Consider the following 16,117-nt stretch of genomic DNA (forward strand, 5'->3'; position numbering starts at 1 on the left):
TTTAAAATGAGTGGCCTGATTTTCAAGTTGGGAGAGACAGCTATTCCCATTGACGTCTATGGGAGCTGTTGGAAGTGCTGCATTTTTCAAGCATTTAAAAGAGACTTTGATCTGCTGGAACTCATCCTGGGAACGAGTGGAGAACTGAAAATGGATCTTGTTCTAACTTAGTGGAAAGAAAAGGAGTACTTGTGGCACCTTAGAGACTAACCAATTAGTTAGTCTCTAAGGTGCCACAAGTCCTCCTTTTCTTTTTGCAAATACAGACTAACACGGCTGCTACTCTGAAACCTAACTTAGTGGAGATTCACTAAGGATGAACTTGGCTCTGTGGCCTTGGCCAAAAAATGCATCCACTTTCTGGTTCAGATATGAATTTCAGATTTAAAGGTTGGGTTGAGGTTTCTTAAAGTTCCTGTTTGTGTATCAATTTAAAGATGAAATGATTGATTTCCCCCTTACCCTGCACCTTGTGGTGTTTACACGTGTGCAGAGTGGATCCCATTCTGACCTGGCTGCAGTTGACATACAATTTGAACCCACTATGCAGATCTGTAAGTGACAACACAAGGTGCAATGCAATGGAGAATCAGGCCTGAAAAATGTAATAAGCTCTAAATATTATCATCGTTATTATTTAAACAAGTGTTTTACTGCATCAAACATTCGTTGAAATCTAGATCGCTTTTGACTACGCTTCTTATATATTTCCAACTCTGCGGGCAGCAATTCCTCGTTATTGGCGGTCTTGGTTTTTATCACAGCTGTTTCTCTCACTTTACTCAGTGATTGTATGCGTTCCTGGTACCCAGGCTTTGCTTCCTGTTCTTCTGACATGACCATCTGGTCAATGTAGTCCGGAGTGGACAGCGGGTTTGGTTTTAAGGCAATTTCTTGCAGGCGCTGGAGGCTGAGAGATGATCTCTCAATAAGCTCTAGCACTATATCTTCTACTTCTGTGTAGTCCAGAAAAAGCTGCTCAAATATCTTCTCAGTCGTCATCACCTCACCCGATGCCTTCTCGTACTTTTCCTTCAGTTGTGTGTAGGTCTGTTTCTCTTTTACTACCTTATAATCCCACCTGTACTTTTGATTGAAGTGAACATTCCACTGACATTTACCTGGGCAAACAGTGCAGCGTCCAGACTTGTCCATCGCAGAACACCTGTTCTTCTGTTTGTCATCAGCAATGCCACAGGGATAGTGGCACGTGTAATGACAAGTCTGACAGTTTGTTAAATAATCTTTAATAACCTCTAGTTTCACTGGCACTGTTTTCCCTACCTCATACTCAAAGTCTTTATTGGCCTCCATTTCCCCCTGATGCTGTTCCAGAGCTCGCTGCGTCTGTCTTAGCTCTTCTAGCTTTGTCAGGCCAGCTTTGATTTGCGGCTGCAGCCCTTGCACGGCCGTCTCCAGCTCCTTCCGCTCTCTGAGAACTTCCTTTGTCAATGTTAAACTTTTTGTTTCTAAATTACCTAGAGACTCAAAAAATGTCTTCATGCTCATGGCTCCCATTTGCCAGAACATTGCATCGAAATTACACCTGCCCTCATCAGCTCCAGCATTGCTCGCAAACAGAGCAGAGTTATTGAATTTGAAATGAATGGGCATGCCCTCAGCATTTTTGGAACATGGCACATCAGACTCCTTAATGGCCTCCAGAACAGGGGGCGCCTGTCCGTCCGCGAAGGTGATCAGGATTTGTATATTCTCTTTTATATCCTTCCCAAAAATAGAGAGCACGGAGTCAAACACGTACCTCTGGGCACGTGTCAATCGAGCTAGTGAGGCCTGAACTACAAAGCAGAGGGCGTCTATGTGATCAATGGCCCCGGGGGTGGAGAAAAACTCTCGGATCTGCCTTGTTATCTCTGTGTCATGATCTATCCCTCTGGTGTCGCCAAATCCCGGGGTGTCTATTATAGTCAGGGAGTAGGGGACCCGTAAGTCCTCTTTGCAATTGATCTCGTAGGCTGTCACTTCAGATGTCTGGCTCTGGGCTTGGCTTCTGTTTGTAATTTCATGAATTAGTCTGAACCTGAATTCGTCTTCCCATTGCACACCCAGGACATAGTTGGTCATTCCATTGATGAGTGTAGTTTTTCCTGACCCAGTTGCTCCCAGCACCATAATGACTTTGTTAGTGATCTGTAGGTTTTCCTTTCCCAGCCTGTTCTTTATGTAAGATGCATTAGGACCTAATGGTGTCGTCTCTAATGGAAGGGTATAAATTGACAGGGGCCCTTCTGTTATCAGAGACCCTCGTTTCACAAAATTGTGTGTTATTGTCTGTGATTTTGTTGGTGATGTTGGAGGTTGCTTGTCTCTTGTCACAGGACTTTCCTTAAGGGAATGATTTGGCTGCTTCTTTGATACCTTCCCCTTTGGTGTTGAAATCAGCATCTCCTCACTTGGGTCGCTCACAGCCCCATCTGCACACACAACCGACACTCGAAATCTGTAGGGTGTCTGAGGCATCAATCCATCAATGGTACAGAACTCTGTTCTCTCTCCAGTCCTTTGTTCCAGCCATTTGACTTTCTCCTTATGATTTGTACAGCCAGCCTGCTTTTTATATTCCACCTTATACTCCTTTATAACAACTCCATCTCCAATAATATTTGGACACTCCCAGGTGAGGGTGATGGCAGATGATTCTAAAGTATCTGTTACTGGCGTTCCAGGGGGGTTGGTAGGGGGAAGAGTTTTCACAGGATCACTCACGTCGCTGCTCTCGCTGAGCCCTGGTTTGCTCACTGCAGCGTATCGGAACTGGTATGTGGTGTTTGCACGGAGCCCCGTTACTGTGAAGGTCTCTTGTTTATCATTTGTATCCACAGCCGTCCAGTTCTCCTGCCCTACCATTCTGTGCTCCACCCGATAGCCGGTTATCTCCTTTCTCCCAAAGGCTGCTGGTTTAAATGTGAGCTGCACATGGTCATGTCTGACTCCATCTGTCAGGAGAGAAAGAGGCTTCGATGGAAGTTCATAGCTAGCGTTGACCAGCTCTCCATTTTCATAGAGGTAAATTGAAGCTCCAGGATTGTCCTCATCTGGGACCGAGGCCACAATGAATCGAGTTTTCCCATGAGATTTATTGACCCGGGCAAAGTCTGAAATGGATTTTGCAGATTTTCGGGCTTTTTGGTTTCTCTCTTTGTCCTCAACCCACAGTTTGGATTTCTCGCTGACAGAACTGGCTGATGCAGGATCTTGGGTATTCTTCATAAACTGGGTCTGAAGGCAGAGTTTTAAATCTGATAAATATGGCTCCTCTTCGTGTAATGAAGTGAACATAAAGGCGACGACAAAGTCATTCATGGGGTCAAGTACTATTTCATCCAGTTTATTCCGGGAGGACACCACTTCCACATCCTCTAGGACAGAAAGATAGGAATTGATGAAAGTCATTTCTCGTTCCTTTTTATCCATAAATTCATTGAGTTGCTGGGTGTTGAACGGTGATTGGTTTTTGTAGGTTAAAATGTCCACCAGGGCCCCTTCCTCTTTTCCACCTCCACGGATGGAGGGTAAGATTCCTGCTAGCTGTTTCTGGAAAGTCTGTCTGTGTTGCTTACACAGATCTTTGAATTGCTGGATTTTCCTCTTGATTTCGGGGAAGGTTGAGGCAATTGGATTCTTCCCCGCGTCATTACATCGCATCTCTAATTCTGTCAGCTGCTCCAGGGCGGTTTGAACATCAAAGATCAGTTCTGTGCTGATCTCACGCACCAGCCGAGCAGCTCTGGAATCCAGCTTGGTCAGCGGGTATAGCCAGACTCTCACTGGCACGGCCTTCTCCCCCTGGGCGCCCAGCAGCTTGGGGAGGGTGGAGTATGTTTTCATGGCATCTTGGTAAGTAGATGGATTGTTCTCAAGAGCAAAGTCACCATAAAACTTACAACTAAGTTTTTCAGCTTGTTTTTTTTCCGTGTCATCCATTTTGAGAGCTCCTTCCCCTTCGATGGAAACCTGGGGTATCTTTTTAATGATAACCTGGAGTTTTCCCTGTATCTCTTGTATGTTCTCAGATGAAGAAATGTCCTGATCAAAGACAAAGAAAGCCTGTGCCCCGTACAGCACAGCCGTGACCACGTGGGTGGCCGTGGCTTGGTCAAACACGTCAGGGTAGGAGATATTATGGTACCCTAAATGGCTCATAGTCAGCTGCTTGAACTGTGTTGTAGTTGAGTACTGGAGAGAAACACGGGCTTGATGTTTTGATGTCTTGGTATCACTTAAATATTCTGCAGATCCACCCACTTCCACCAGGCCAAGCAGGAAACTGGCCTTCAGCGATGCTGTGACACTGAGGGCAGAGGCCTTGTCTTCAGTGGTGTCAGATGCAACAATCTGAAATTCAGTCTTGGATTGTGGTTTTGCGTCTACATCATTTTGAAGTGTCTCCAGGTCCCATAAAGTGATGCCTAGAATAGTACAGACAGACACACGGTCAGTGGCAGAGAGGGTAAGAAACCTTTCTGTTCTGTAACTGCCAGACATTTTCTCACATTAAAATAAGAGCGGAATGTCCCCGAACAAAGTGTCTGATCTGGTAACATGCTTCACCCACTGTGTCTGTGTGAGAATAAACATAGATTAGCATTCATTCATTGATAAGTCTAACATAAACGCCCAAACCCTGACTATGCAAAGTTATGATTAAAATGACATTTTTATGTTAGCCTGCTGCACCTAGGGCAGTTTCAGCAGCTGATAATGAGATTGTTACATGTACATGCACTTATAAGAACGGCCATACTGGGTCAGATCAAAGGTCCATCGAGCCCAGTATCCTGTCTTCCGACAGTGGCCAGTGCCAGGTGCCCCAGAGGGAATGAGCAGAACAAGGAATCATCAAGTGATCCTTTCCCTGTTGCTCATTCCCAGCAAGGGACACCATCCCTGCCCATCCTGGCTAACAGCCATTAAGGGATCTATCCTCCATGAATTTATCTAGTTCTTTTTTGAACCCTGTTATAGTCTTGGGCTTCACAACATCCTCTGGCAAGGAGTTCCACAGATTGACTGTAGATTTCAAAAGTTTATGGTAAACTAAATTGTGTTTGTAATTGAGCTTAGTTTTGGTTATGTTTGTAGCTAGACATGCCCACGCTCTCACTTCTTTTGTCTGCCTATTGCTGTAACATGCAGTAAGATTTCTGCAGGCAGCTAGCTCTGTGTGGCATGTGATGCACTTGGCATTAGCTTTGTTTATCACCAATCCCTTTCTCCCTTCCTGATGAACTCACAGAGAAATACACACACGTGCTAGAACTCTCACCTCTTTGTGGTGTGTCTCAGACAGCAGAGAACCTGCACGAGGAACCAACAGTTACGTTCTGGTAGCTCTGTCTACCAAAGTTTGTTATTTTATAAAATGAGGTATCAAAAAATACACGGTCCGGAAGAGTCTGATACACAAATAACAGGACCCTGTGCCTAAAGGAGAAAGGGCTCCTTTGGAGCTGGGGACTGCAAGATGCATCCCCATCTGGGTCACCATGTTCACATTCAATCACAGCACAAGTCGTAACACTTCAGTGAGGCTTAAAGTCACATGCATGTGCAAGGACCTTCCTGAGCTGGGGCCTTAAAGGAGGTTTAGGCACTGAACTGGGCACTTATTCTTGGATCAGTATCATCATCCTCATGGATCCCAAAGTATCTGTCAAGGTTCCTCCCCCACTCTGAACTCTAGGGTACAGATGTGGGGACCTGCATGAAAACCTCCTAAGCTTACTTTTACCAGCTTAGGTTAAAACTTCCCCAAGGTACAAATTAATTTTATCCTTTGTCCTTGGAATATCCACTGCCACCACCAAACTCTAACTGGGTTTACTGGGAAACGTAGTTTGGACACGTCTTTCCCCCCAAAATCCTCCCAACCCTTGCACCCCACTTCCTGGGAAAGGTTTGGTAAAAATCCTCACCAATTTGCATAGGTGACCACAGACCCATACCCTTGGATCTGAGAACAATGAAAAAGCATTCAGTTGTTTTACAAGAAGACTTTTAATAGAAATAGAAGTAAATAGAAGTAAAGAAATCACCTCTGTAAAATCAGGATGGTAGATACGTTACAGGGTAACTAGATTCAAAACAGAGAATCCCTCTAGACAAAACCTTAAGTTACAAAAAAGACACACAGACAGAAATAGTCATTCTATTCAGCACAATTCTTTTCTCAGCCATTTAAAGAAATCATAATCTAACACATACCTAGCTAGATTACTTACTAAAAGTTCTAAGACTCCATTCCTGTTCTGTCCCTGGCAAAAGCCTCACCCAGACAGACACAGAGCCTTTGATGTTCTCCCTCTTCCCAGCTTTTGAAAATATCTTGTCTCCTTATTGGTCATTTTGGTCAGGTGCCAGCGAGGTTACCTTTAGCTTCTTAACCCTTTACAGGTGAGAGGATTTTTCCTCTGGCCAGGAGGGATTTTAAAAGGGTTTACCCTTCCCTTTATATTTATGACAGTATCTAACAGATTGTACTAGCGCAGGGGTTCTCAAACTTCATTGCACCACAATCCCCTTAAGACAATAAAAATTACTACATGCCCCCAGGAAGGGGGGACCAAAGCCTGAGCCCCGCTGTCCTGGGTGGAGGGGCCAAAGCCAAAGCCCGAGGCACACTGCACCGGACAGGGGGGCCAAAGTCCAGGCAGGGGCTTGTAACCTGAGCCCCGCCCCCAGGGCTTCAGCCCTGGGCCCCAGCAAGTCTAAGCCAGCCCTGGCGACCCCACTTTGGGGTCCCAGCCCACAGTTTGAGAACCGCTGAACTAGCTCCTTCTCCAGTACAATATCTCTAAACTTAAATTTAAAAACCTTTCACATTAAGAATGTGAAGGTTGCAAAGCCAAGCAGTCAAACGTCAGGAAAGCAAATAACTCAGATTAAAAATCTGTTTTGTGGTAGGTTTTCAATGTGTGGCCCCAGGCTTTAGTTACTGGACACTTCTCAAACTCTGCACTGACTACAGAACTGTTTGTTTCCTCCTGGGTGCCCATCACCGTAATATCCAAGTGCTTCAACAACATTCACATGCTTCTCTTCGCAGCACCCCTGGGAGGCAGAGCGGTGTTAATATCCCTATTTTACAGGTGAGGAACTGAGGCACAGAGAGTAAGGACAAACCATCCACTCATTTGGGTGTCTGACTTGAGAAGCCCAGGGCCTGAGTTTTCTTCAGCGCTTTTAGTGGTTTTATAGAACTTCATATGTACAAAGCACAGCTCCCACTCACTTCTGCAAATCGAACCAGCCACAGAGGGGAAGGAGAGACACGTCTGCCAGCGGGATTTGCAGCTATTTGCTGTCAGCAAAGACATGTAGGGCCGGATTTTTGAAGGTCTTTAGATGGCTAAACCAGTGGCATAGCTAGGACAGGAAAATGGGGTGGGCCCCAGCTTTGGGTGGGTGGGCAATGACGGGGGGTGGCAGGATGGATGGGGGCCCTGGGGAGGGGGGGGGCAGGAAGGGAGGGGGCGTAGGAGGGATCTGATGCCCTGGGGAGGGGGGGCAGGAGGGATGAGGGGCCCGCTTCCCCCCACCTTCAGCAGGCTCTTGGGGCGCACAGGCTGTGGGGCATGCCCATGGGGAAGAGGGGACCCTGCCAGGGCTTGAGTGCCACCCACCTCTCTCAACCCTGGCTCAGTGTCCATCAGCCCGCGGACGCGGCCCCCTTTTGCCAGTGCCGCATGCTGCTGCCTTGTTCTCCGGCCCCAGCGCTAGCCCGCCCAGATCCGCGCCCATGAGGTATTCCCGCTTTCCCAGGAAGGTGGCTTGGCTGGTAAGGAACTCAGTCATGCAGGGACATGGGACTTGCCCAGGTGACTCCAAAACTCCATTTTGTAGCTGGACTTTGCATAGGAAAGAGGAGGGGATCTCCACCCACAAGAGAGAGTCTATTTAAACCCTGGGGAGACCCCTCCATTTTGTCTTCAGCTGGCTAAAGAGAGAGCCTCTCCACCCCAAAAGAAACCTGAAAGAAACTGGAACAAAGGACAGTAACTACAGAGGGTGTGAGTGATTGCTGGACCCAGACTAGAAGTGGAAGATTGGACAAATGACCAGGGAAGAGTATAAAAATATTGCTCGGACATGCAGGAGGGAAATCAGGAAGGCCAAATCACACCTGGAGGTGCAGCTAGCAAGAGATGTTAAGAATAACAAGAAGGGTTTCTTCAGGTATGTTAGCAACAAGAAGAAAGTCAAGGAAAGTGTGGGCCCCTTACTGAATGAGGGAGGCAATCTAGTGACAGAGGATGTGGAAAAAGCTAATGTACTCAATGCTTTTTTTGCCTCTGTCTTCACAAACAAGGTCAGCTCCCAGACTGCTGCACTGGGCAGCACGGCATGGGGAGGAGGTGACCAGCCCTCTGTGGAGAAAGAAGTGGTTCGGGACTATTTAGAAAAGCTGGACGAGCACAAGTCCATGGGGCCGGATGCGCTGCATCCGAGGGTGCTAAAGGAGTTGGCGGATGTGATTGCAGAGCCATTGACCATTATCTTTGAAAACTCATGGCGATTGGGGGAGGTCCCAGATGACTGGAAAAAGGCTAATGTAGTGCCCATCTTTAAAAAAGGAAAGAAGGAGGATCCTGGGAACTACAGGCCAGTCAGCCTCACCTCAGTCCCTGGAAAAATCATGGAGCAGTTCCTCAAGGAATCAATTCTGAAGCACTTAGAGGAGAGGAAAGTGATCAGGAACAGTCAGCATGGATTCACCCAAGGCAAGTCATGCCTGACTAATTGCCTTCTATGACGAGATAACTGGCTCTGTGGATGAGGGGAAAGCAGTGGACATGTTGTTCCTTGACATTAGCAAAGGTTTTGACACAGTCTCCCACAGTGTTCTTGCCAGAAAGTTAAGGAAGTATGGGCTGGATGAATGGACAATAAGGTGGATAGAAAGCTGGCTAGATTGTCAGGCTCAATGGGTAGTGATCAATGGCTCCATGTCTAGCTGGCAGCCGGTATCAAGTGGAGTGCCCCTAGGGTCGGTCCTCGGGCCGGTTTTGTTCAATATCTTCATTAATGATCTGGAGGATGGTGTGGATTGCACCCTCAGTAAGTTTGCAGATGACACTAAACTGGGAGGAGAGGTAGATACGCTGGAGGGTAGGGATAGGATACAGAGGGACCTAGACAAATTGGAGGATTGGGCCAAAAGAAATCTGATGAGGTTCAACAAGGACAAGTGCAGAGTCCTGCACTTAGGATGGAAGAATCCCATGCACCGCGAAAGACTAGGGACTGAATGGCTCAGCAGCAGTTCTGCAGAAAAGGACCTAGGGGTTACAGTGGATGAGAAGCTGGATATGAGTCAACAGTGTGCCCTCGTTGCCAAGAAGGCCAATGGTATTTTGGGCTGTATAAGTAGGGGCATTACCAGCAGATCGAGGGACGTGATCGTTCCCCTCTATTCGACATTGGTGAGGCCTCACCTGGAGTAGTGTGTCCAGTTTTGGGCCCCACACTACAAGAAGGATGTGGAAAAATTGGAAAACGTCCAGCGGAGGGCAACAAAAATGATTAGGGGACTGGAACACATGACTTATGAGGAGAGGCTGAGGGAACTGGGATTGTTTAGTCTGCGGAAGAGAAGAGTGAGGGGGGATTTGATAGCTGCTTTCAACTACCTGAAAGAGGATGGATCTAGACTGTTCTCAGTGGTAGCAGATGACAGAACAAGGAGTAATGGTCTCAAGTTGAAGTGGGGGAGGTTTAGGTTGGATATTAGGAAAAACTTTTTCACTAGGAGGGTGGTGAAGCACTGGAATGGGTGGAATCTCCTTCCTTAGAAGTTTTTAAGGTCAGGCTTGACAAAACCCTGGCTGGGATGATTTAGTTGGGGTTGGTCCTGTTTTGAGCAAGGGGTTGGACTAGATGACCTCCTGAAGTCCCTTCCAACCCTGATATTCTATGAATCTATGACACTAGTCTGTAAAAGAGAGCTTACTGGAACTAGTGAGGTTTTTATCTCTATTCAGTTTGATTAGACATAGACTTGCGTGTCTTATTTTATTTTGCTTGGTAATTCACTTTGTTCTGTCTGTTACTACTTGTAACCGCTTAAATCACTTTCTGTATTTAATAAAACAATTTTTTACTTATTAATTAACCTAGAGTAGGTATTAATACCTGCAGGGAGAGGGGGCAAACAGCTGCGCATCTCTCTCTATCAGTGTTATAGAGGGCGAACAATCTATGAGTTTACCCTGGATAAGCTTTATACAGGGTAAAACAGATTTATTCAGGGTTTGGACCCCATTGGGAGTTGGGCATCTGAGCATCAAGGACAGGAACACTTCTGTAAGCTGCTTTCAGTTAAGCCTACAGCTGTTAGGGGACGTGGTTCAGACCTGGGTCTGGGTTTGCAGCAGGCTAGTGGGTCTGGCTCAAACCAGGCAGGGCACTGAAGTCCTAAGCTGACTGGGCAGGAAAGCAGGGGCAGAAGTAGTCTTGGCATATCAGTTGGCAGTTCCCAAGGGGGTTTCTGTGATCTGGGATTTTCAGAAGCCTGGTGCATCCTTTTAAAAATCTGGCCCCTGGAGCCTGTGTCCAGTGATCAAACATAAAGAGGGAGAGAGCCGAGAGAGTGCAACGTTCAGGCTCTCTTCAGTCCTCCACATTGACTGTGCTTTCCCCATAAGCGCATCCTGAAGGTCGGGTTCTCTAAGTTCCTGTACACAGCACTCCACATGACCGTAGCCAGAAATGACACAATGAGCAGAAATTCATTCCTGGTAAAGGGGAAACCTCCTTTTGCATGGACCTTACATCACTGCTGTATTAGTGCAGATACCTTGCAAGTTCAGCAACAGGCGGGTTGTGCATTTCAGCAGGGACATGCTGTGTGCGCACGAAGAGAAGAGTTTGCTCTCTTGCCCTGCTGGTTCTCTGCACTGGCTGAAACTCAGTAGTTAGGGAACGGTCCTAAGTGTCAAGTTCAACTCTTGGGTCCACGTGGAGTGGGAGCCGCCCAGAGACTGGGACTGCAGTTCCACGTGGGAGCGGAGATGCTGGATGTTTGTTCAGCCGCACTAGTGACTCCTGTCGTGCCAAAGGGAGCTCTGCTAAAGGCTCGGCCTGCGATGAACTGGGGAGGAGGCCGGCACGTGGCAATGCATAGGGCAGAGCCAGCGCCCCTGCTGGAGGTCCCATAGGGTGCACCGTCGGGTGGGAGAGCTCCTCAGGGGACATTGGGCACTGGAGAAGAGTCAGGGAGAAAGTGGCTGCCTGGCATCCGAGTCAAACACCACCAAGATATTTGTGATCTCCCAAAATTAGCCTCCTTGTGCACAGAGCAGCTGTTGGGTGACTGGAACTGGGGTGGCCTCAAGATAGATGGGGGGTGACCAGTTAAGAGTCCGTCCCAAGACAGGTTATAACTGGGTGCAAAAAAGAATTAGATCAGTTCCTGGAGGACAGGTCCATCAGTGGCTACTAGGCAGATGGTCAAGGATCCAACCCCATGCTCTGGGTGTCCCTAAACCTCTGACTGCCAGAAGCTGGGACTGGATGACAGGGGATGGATCACTTGATAATTGCCCAGTTCTGTTCATTCCCTCTGGGGCACTGGCATCGGCTATTGTCAGAAGACACGATACTGGGCTAGGTGGACCTTCGGTCTGATCCAGTGCGGCCATTCTTATGTTCTTAGGTTACTAACTGCCAGGGAGGGGATGTTTAGAGTCTCTTGGTTGGTGAGTGGAGATATTAAGGCGCAGCCACACGATAAAAGATCAGGAGAAAATAAACCCTCCCAAGTGGGCAGCGGGTAGTTTAATTTAATCAGGCTCACGAGATGTTTTAGTTCTACATGACCTAGAACGAATGGCAGGTCACCAACCCAACGCAGGTACTGCCTGCCCCATCCAGTTACTTCAGACCCGGACCCTGGGGAATGTGCGGGGCCATTTCCATAATACCCATAACCAGACCACTCAAAGCACACTTGGCTCATTCTCAGGTATGAAGGGGTTCGGACGGTGACCCTTTCCTCCTCTCACTCCTGAGTTCAGGGGTTACAGCTGGGGGGAATTACCTGGGATGAGGGCGTCACTGCGGCAGTCGTACAGCATCCCCAGCTGGAAAGGGCGGCCCAGAGCCGACATCTCAATGGTGTCAGCTGACCTGGCCATGGTTTAACGTCCAAACACTTTCCTCTGTGTCTCACCTGCAAGAAATAACTCGCATTACAATGAAGTCCTCCAGGGGGCAGATTCAAACGCTTCTCCTTGGCTGAGGACTTCACACCTCTCCGACCAGGAGAGTTTGGTTCATCACACTGGAAGTGTGAGTTTGTGAGCATGGTTCTGTGTCATTTCCTGACACACACTCAGGTGCATTGTACTGAGGGCCCAGAAACTGATTCCCAACAGTAACTAGTCCGTGCAGAAGCCTGGCAAAAGGGCTAGTTTCACTCTTCTGTGTGTCATTTTGATGCTACTGACATGACTGGGGGACTTCAGTGATCTCACTGTCTAGTGTAAATACAGAGCACTGGGCAACAGTGAAGGGAAATTGTTGGTGAACTCAGCCAGGGCAGGATTGCTGGAAGAAGTGGATTTAAAGGAGAAAGTTGAAGGGGGAGAGAAGGAGATGGCTGGACAGGATAAGGCAGACTGGGGTAGGAGACCATGGCCTGATTTTCCAGTGGTGTCATCACTGATACCCCTACAAAGTGAGTATGAAACGCTTCCACTCTGGTCTGGTAGCATTTTAAACCCACAGGTTTCAAAAATGACGCAGGCACCAGGCAGGGGAGACTCAGGATCTAAGCCGTTAGGAACGAAGAAAGCGGTAAGAAGAGGGGACTGGGAGGCAGTGTGAGGAGAGATGTAGGCAGGGAAGAGAACAAGCAGGGCCTGGAGGGTGAGGACAAGGGACCTGATTCACTGCAGCTCTGCACGCTGTGGAGACACCAGAGCAAAGTGAGCTGAGAGTGGGTGTGAAATGCTGCCAGTCAGAATGGTCGTGTTTCACACCCACCTTGCACTGGTGAAAGTGACTACACAGGGTGCAGGGCAACACTGAATTGGACCCTGAGCGTTTAAATCACTAATGGTGATTTGTCATAATCTTAATACATTGAATTCTGTGCCTGTGCATTTCGCACAATGAATCCTGTAGTCCTGCAGTCCCACACTACAGGAAATGGTCACCGTATCCAGTAGGTGAGTAGCACGGGGGAAGCTGGGATGGTTTTGTTAGTTGGCCAGGAAACAGAATTTCCAGCCCATGAAAAAATTTGAGTTTTTGAAAAATGTTCTGTCCTGACTCAGGACCAAAAGCCAAAAACTGGAAATTTGTAGTGGGACTAGAAGTCTGATACATTTTGTTTTGGAAATATCTAAATGTTCCAGCTGCCCGGGCTGCTGTTTCGGTGTCCCTAAAACACAATGTATTCCCCAGTATCAGGGGGGTAGCCATGTTAGTCTGTATGCCCAAAAACAACGAGGAGTCTGGTGGCACCTTAAAGACTAACAGATCTATTATGCCCAAATAAATCTGTTTGTTTTTAAGATGGCACCAGACTCCTCGTGGTTTTAATGTATTCCCTAGACACACACGGCAACCCAGTAGGTGGAGGGAGACCCTTCGACTAAACTCACACGTTCCTGTGGCAGGTGCTGATCTGTTGAGTCCGTCAGAAAAGTTTTGACCAGTTGTAGTTGTGACGTTGCACTCCATATGCTTTATGGAAATATGCTTATGAATATGACATAACTGGAACATGCTTTACGCTAAATACCCCGTGTATGGTATCGTTAGAAAGCTTAGAATCTACTGCATGTGTTCATCCTATTTGTATGCATGTCTCATTTTTATATCTGAAGTTAGAAATATAAGATATGAACTTGTATTACTGATGTATTTGACAGGTTTCAGAGTAGCAGCCGTGTTAGTCTGTATTCGCAAAAAGAAAAGGAGGACTTGTGGCACCTTAGAGACTAACCAATTTATTTGAGCATAAGCTTTCGTGAGCTACAGCTCACTTCATCGGATGCATAAAGTGGAAAATACAGTGAGGAGATTTATATACACACAGACCTTGAAAAAATGGGGTCACTTTTAGATCAGAAATCGAGTGACCAGAGAGATTGAAGTGTTCTCATTCATAAACCAGTCGGAGAACACTTCAATCTCTCTGGTCACTCGATTTCTGATCTAAAAGTGGCAATTCTTCAACAAAAAAACTTCGAAAACAGACTCCAACGAGAGACTGCTGAATTGGAATTAATTTGCAAATTGGATACAATTAACTTAGGCTTGAATAGAGGGAATGGTTGAGTCATTACACAAAGTAAAACTATTTCCCCTTGTTTATTCCTCCCTTCCCCCCCACTGTTCCTCAGACATTCTTGTTAACTCCTGGAAATGTGCTGGAAATGGCCCACCTTGATTATCACTTCAAAAGGTTTTCTCTCCCCCACCCACTCTCCTGCTGGTAATAGCTCATCTTAAGTGATCACTCTCCTTGCAATGTGTATGATAAACAACCATTTTTGCATGGTCTGTGTGTATATAAATCTCCTCACTGTATTTTCCACTTTATGCATCCGATGAAGTGAGCTGTAGCTCATGAAAGCTTATGCTCAAATAAATTGGTTAGTCTCTAAGGTGCCACAAGTACTCCTTTTCTTATTACTTATGTAGTCATACCAGGTGAGGACTGTCAATAGGGCATTAGGAACTTGATGGCTCCCATTGACCAGGACAGTTGGCTGCAAATGGCCTTGTTTACCTGAAAACCTTCCTGTGTATTCCTGATAGAGAGATATGCACAACTGATTCCCCCCCAGGTAACAATGACTACACTGCTCTACTAAGTTCTGCCAAACACGGTCATCTCTGCTATTACAGTAGCCAGGAGTCGAAGTAGCCAGGATGGGTGGATAACCCTGATCACATGATGCAAATGTCACTCTGCCCTTATGTCTTTTCTCAGTAAGTTGTCAGGTTCCCTGGCCTGGGTGACTGCCTGAGAGGATTTATGCTGGAGATTAGGGTTTTAATCAGAGGTGCTTTGTTTTCAATAACTTATTATGGGGCAGGCGATTGCGAATGATTCCCACCTCCCCAGCTTATGAAGATCATTTTTAGTTGGTGGTTCAGAAGGGGAAGCTTTTTACTGCCAAACCACGCAGGCAGCCTCATCTGGTTTAGGCGAGCATCGTCACAGAGGATCATTGCATCACTTTGTGGTCAAGTTGCTCCACCGGATGATGCAAGCACTGCCACCGGTAAACCAAAGCGTTTCCCTTCAAAAGGCTGGCACTAGGGGCTTAAAAAACTCCCATAGATCCCATTAAACCACTGATCACGAAGGCTGGACGCATTCAGCACTGTTGACTAAATGTGAGCAAAGTTGTCTGATGTGTACGCCACCCTTACTTCTGCACTGCTGCTGGCGGCCAGGGCGGGATTAACGCAGGGGCTGCAGCCCAGGACCGGGCTAAGGGGCCCACCGCAGAAAGACCTCCGGGTGGCCCAAGGTGTGGATCTTTTTGTGAGGCCCCCTTACCCCAGGCCCTGGGCTGCAGCCACTAAAGACCCTGGGTTTCAGACCCGCCTGGCGCGGGTGGGGGAGAGGTGGCTCCGCATGCTGCTGTTCCTCCCCACCTGGGCTGGAGCCACGTTGCCGTGAGTGCCGGGAAGCTAGTCCGTCCCCGCGCTGCCCTCGCCTGCAGGCTCCACCCCCACAGCTCCCATTGGCCGGGGCCCCCACAAACTCTAATGGCCCCGGGCCCCCAGCAGAGCTAATCCGGCCCTGCTGGCGGCAGCTCTGCCTTCCGAGCTGGGGTCCGGCCGTGACTGCTGCTCCCCGGCGGCCCAGCTCTGAAGGCAGCGCCGTTGCCAGCAGCAGCGCAGAGGTACGGGTGGCCATGCCAGTACCCTGCCCCCTTCACTTTCCCATAACATCTGACCTTTGCGCTGGGAGGGGTGGCTACGGGAGGGCTAAGGCAAATTTTAGGGTGGCTATAGCCCCCACACCAGAAAAGGAGCACCTTTCCCCCACCTCACTTTTCCCTTCTTCTCTGTCCTCTTTGTTCCTTAAGGCATGACGCATCTCTTGGGGGGACAGGGTGGGGACCACACT

General features: G+C 47.8%; 1 protein-coding gene across 1 annotated transcript; it reads right to left on the bottom strand.

Annotated features, from left to right (window-relative positions):
* Positions 1 to 633: 633 nt before the first annotated feature.
* Positions 634 to 12,155, bottom strand: LOC102945131 (stonustoxin subunit alpha). The gene is made up of 3 exons (XM_043538845.1): positions 12,059 to 12,155; positions 2,716 to 4,430; positions 634 to 1,419 (listed from the first exon to the last, which is right to left on the bottom strand). Exons 1-3 carry the CDS (start codon positions 12,153 to 12,155, stop codon positions 634 to 636), a joined length of 2,598 nt encoding a protein of 865 aa, XP_043394780.1.
* Positions 12,156 to 16,117: the final 3,962 nt, after the last annotated feature.

The sequence above is a fragment of the Chelonia mydas genome, chromosome 2, assembly GCF_015237465.2.
Source record: "Chelonia mydas isolate rCheMyd1 chromosome 2, rCheMyd1.pri.v2, whole genome shotgun sequence".
In the NCBI taxonomy this organism is placed as follows: Eukaryota; Metazoa; Chordata; order Testudines; family Cheloniidae; genus Chelonia; species Chelonia mydas.

Coding starts and splice junctions, on each gene's coding strand:
- LOC102945131 (XM_043538845.1), bottom strand. CDS start 12,155: ATGGCCAGGTCAGCTGACACCATTGAGATGTCGGCTCTGGGCCGCCCT. Junction 4,431..12,058: donor CAGTGACGCCCTCATCCCAG/GTAATTCCCCCC, acceptor GTACTATTCTAG/GCATCACTTTATGGGACCTG. Junction 1,420..2,715: donor GCAGCGACGTGAGTGATCCT/GTGAAAACTCTT, acceptor GAGCGGAAGGAG/CTGGAGACGGCCGTGCAAGG.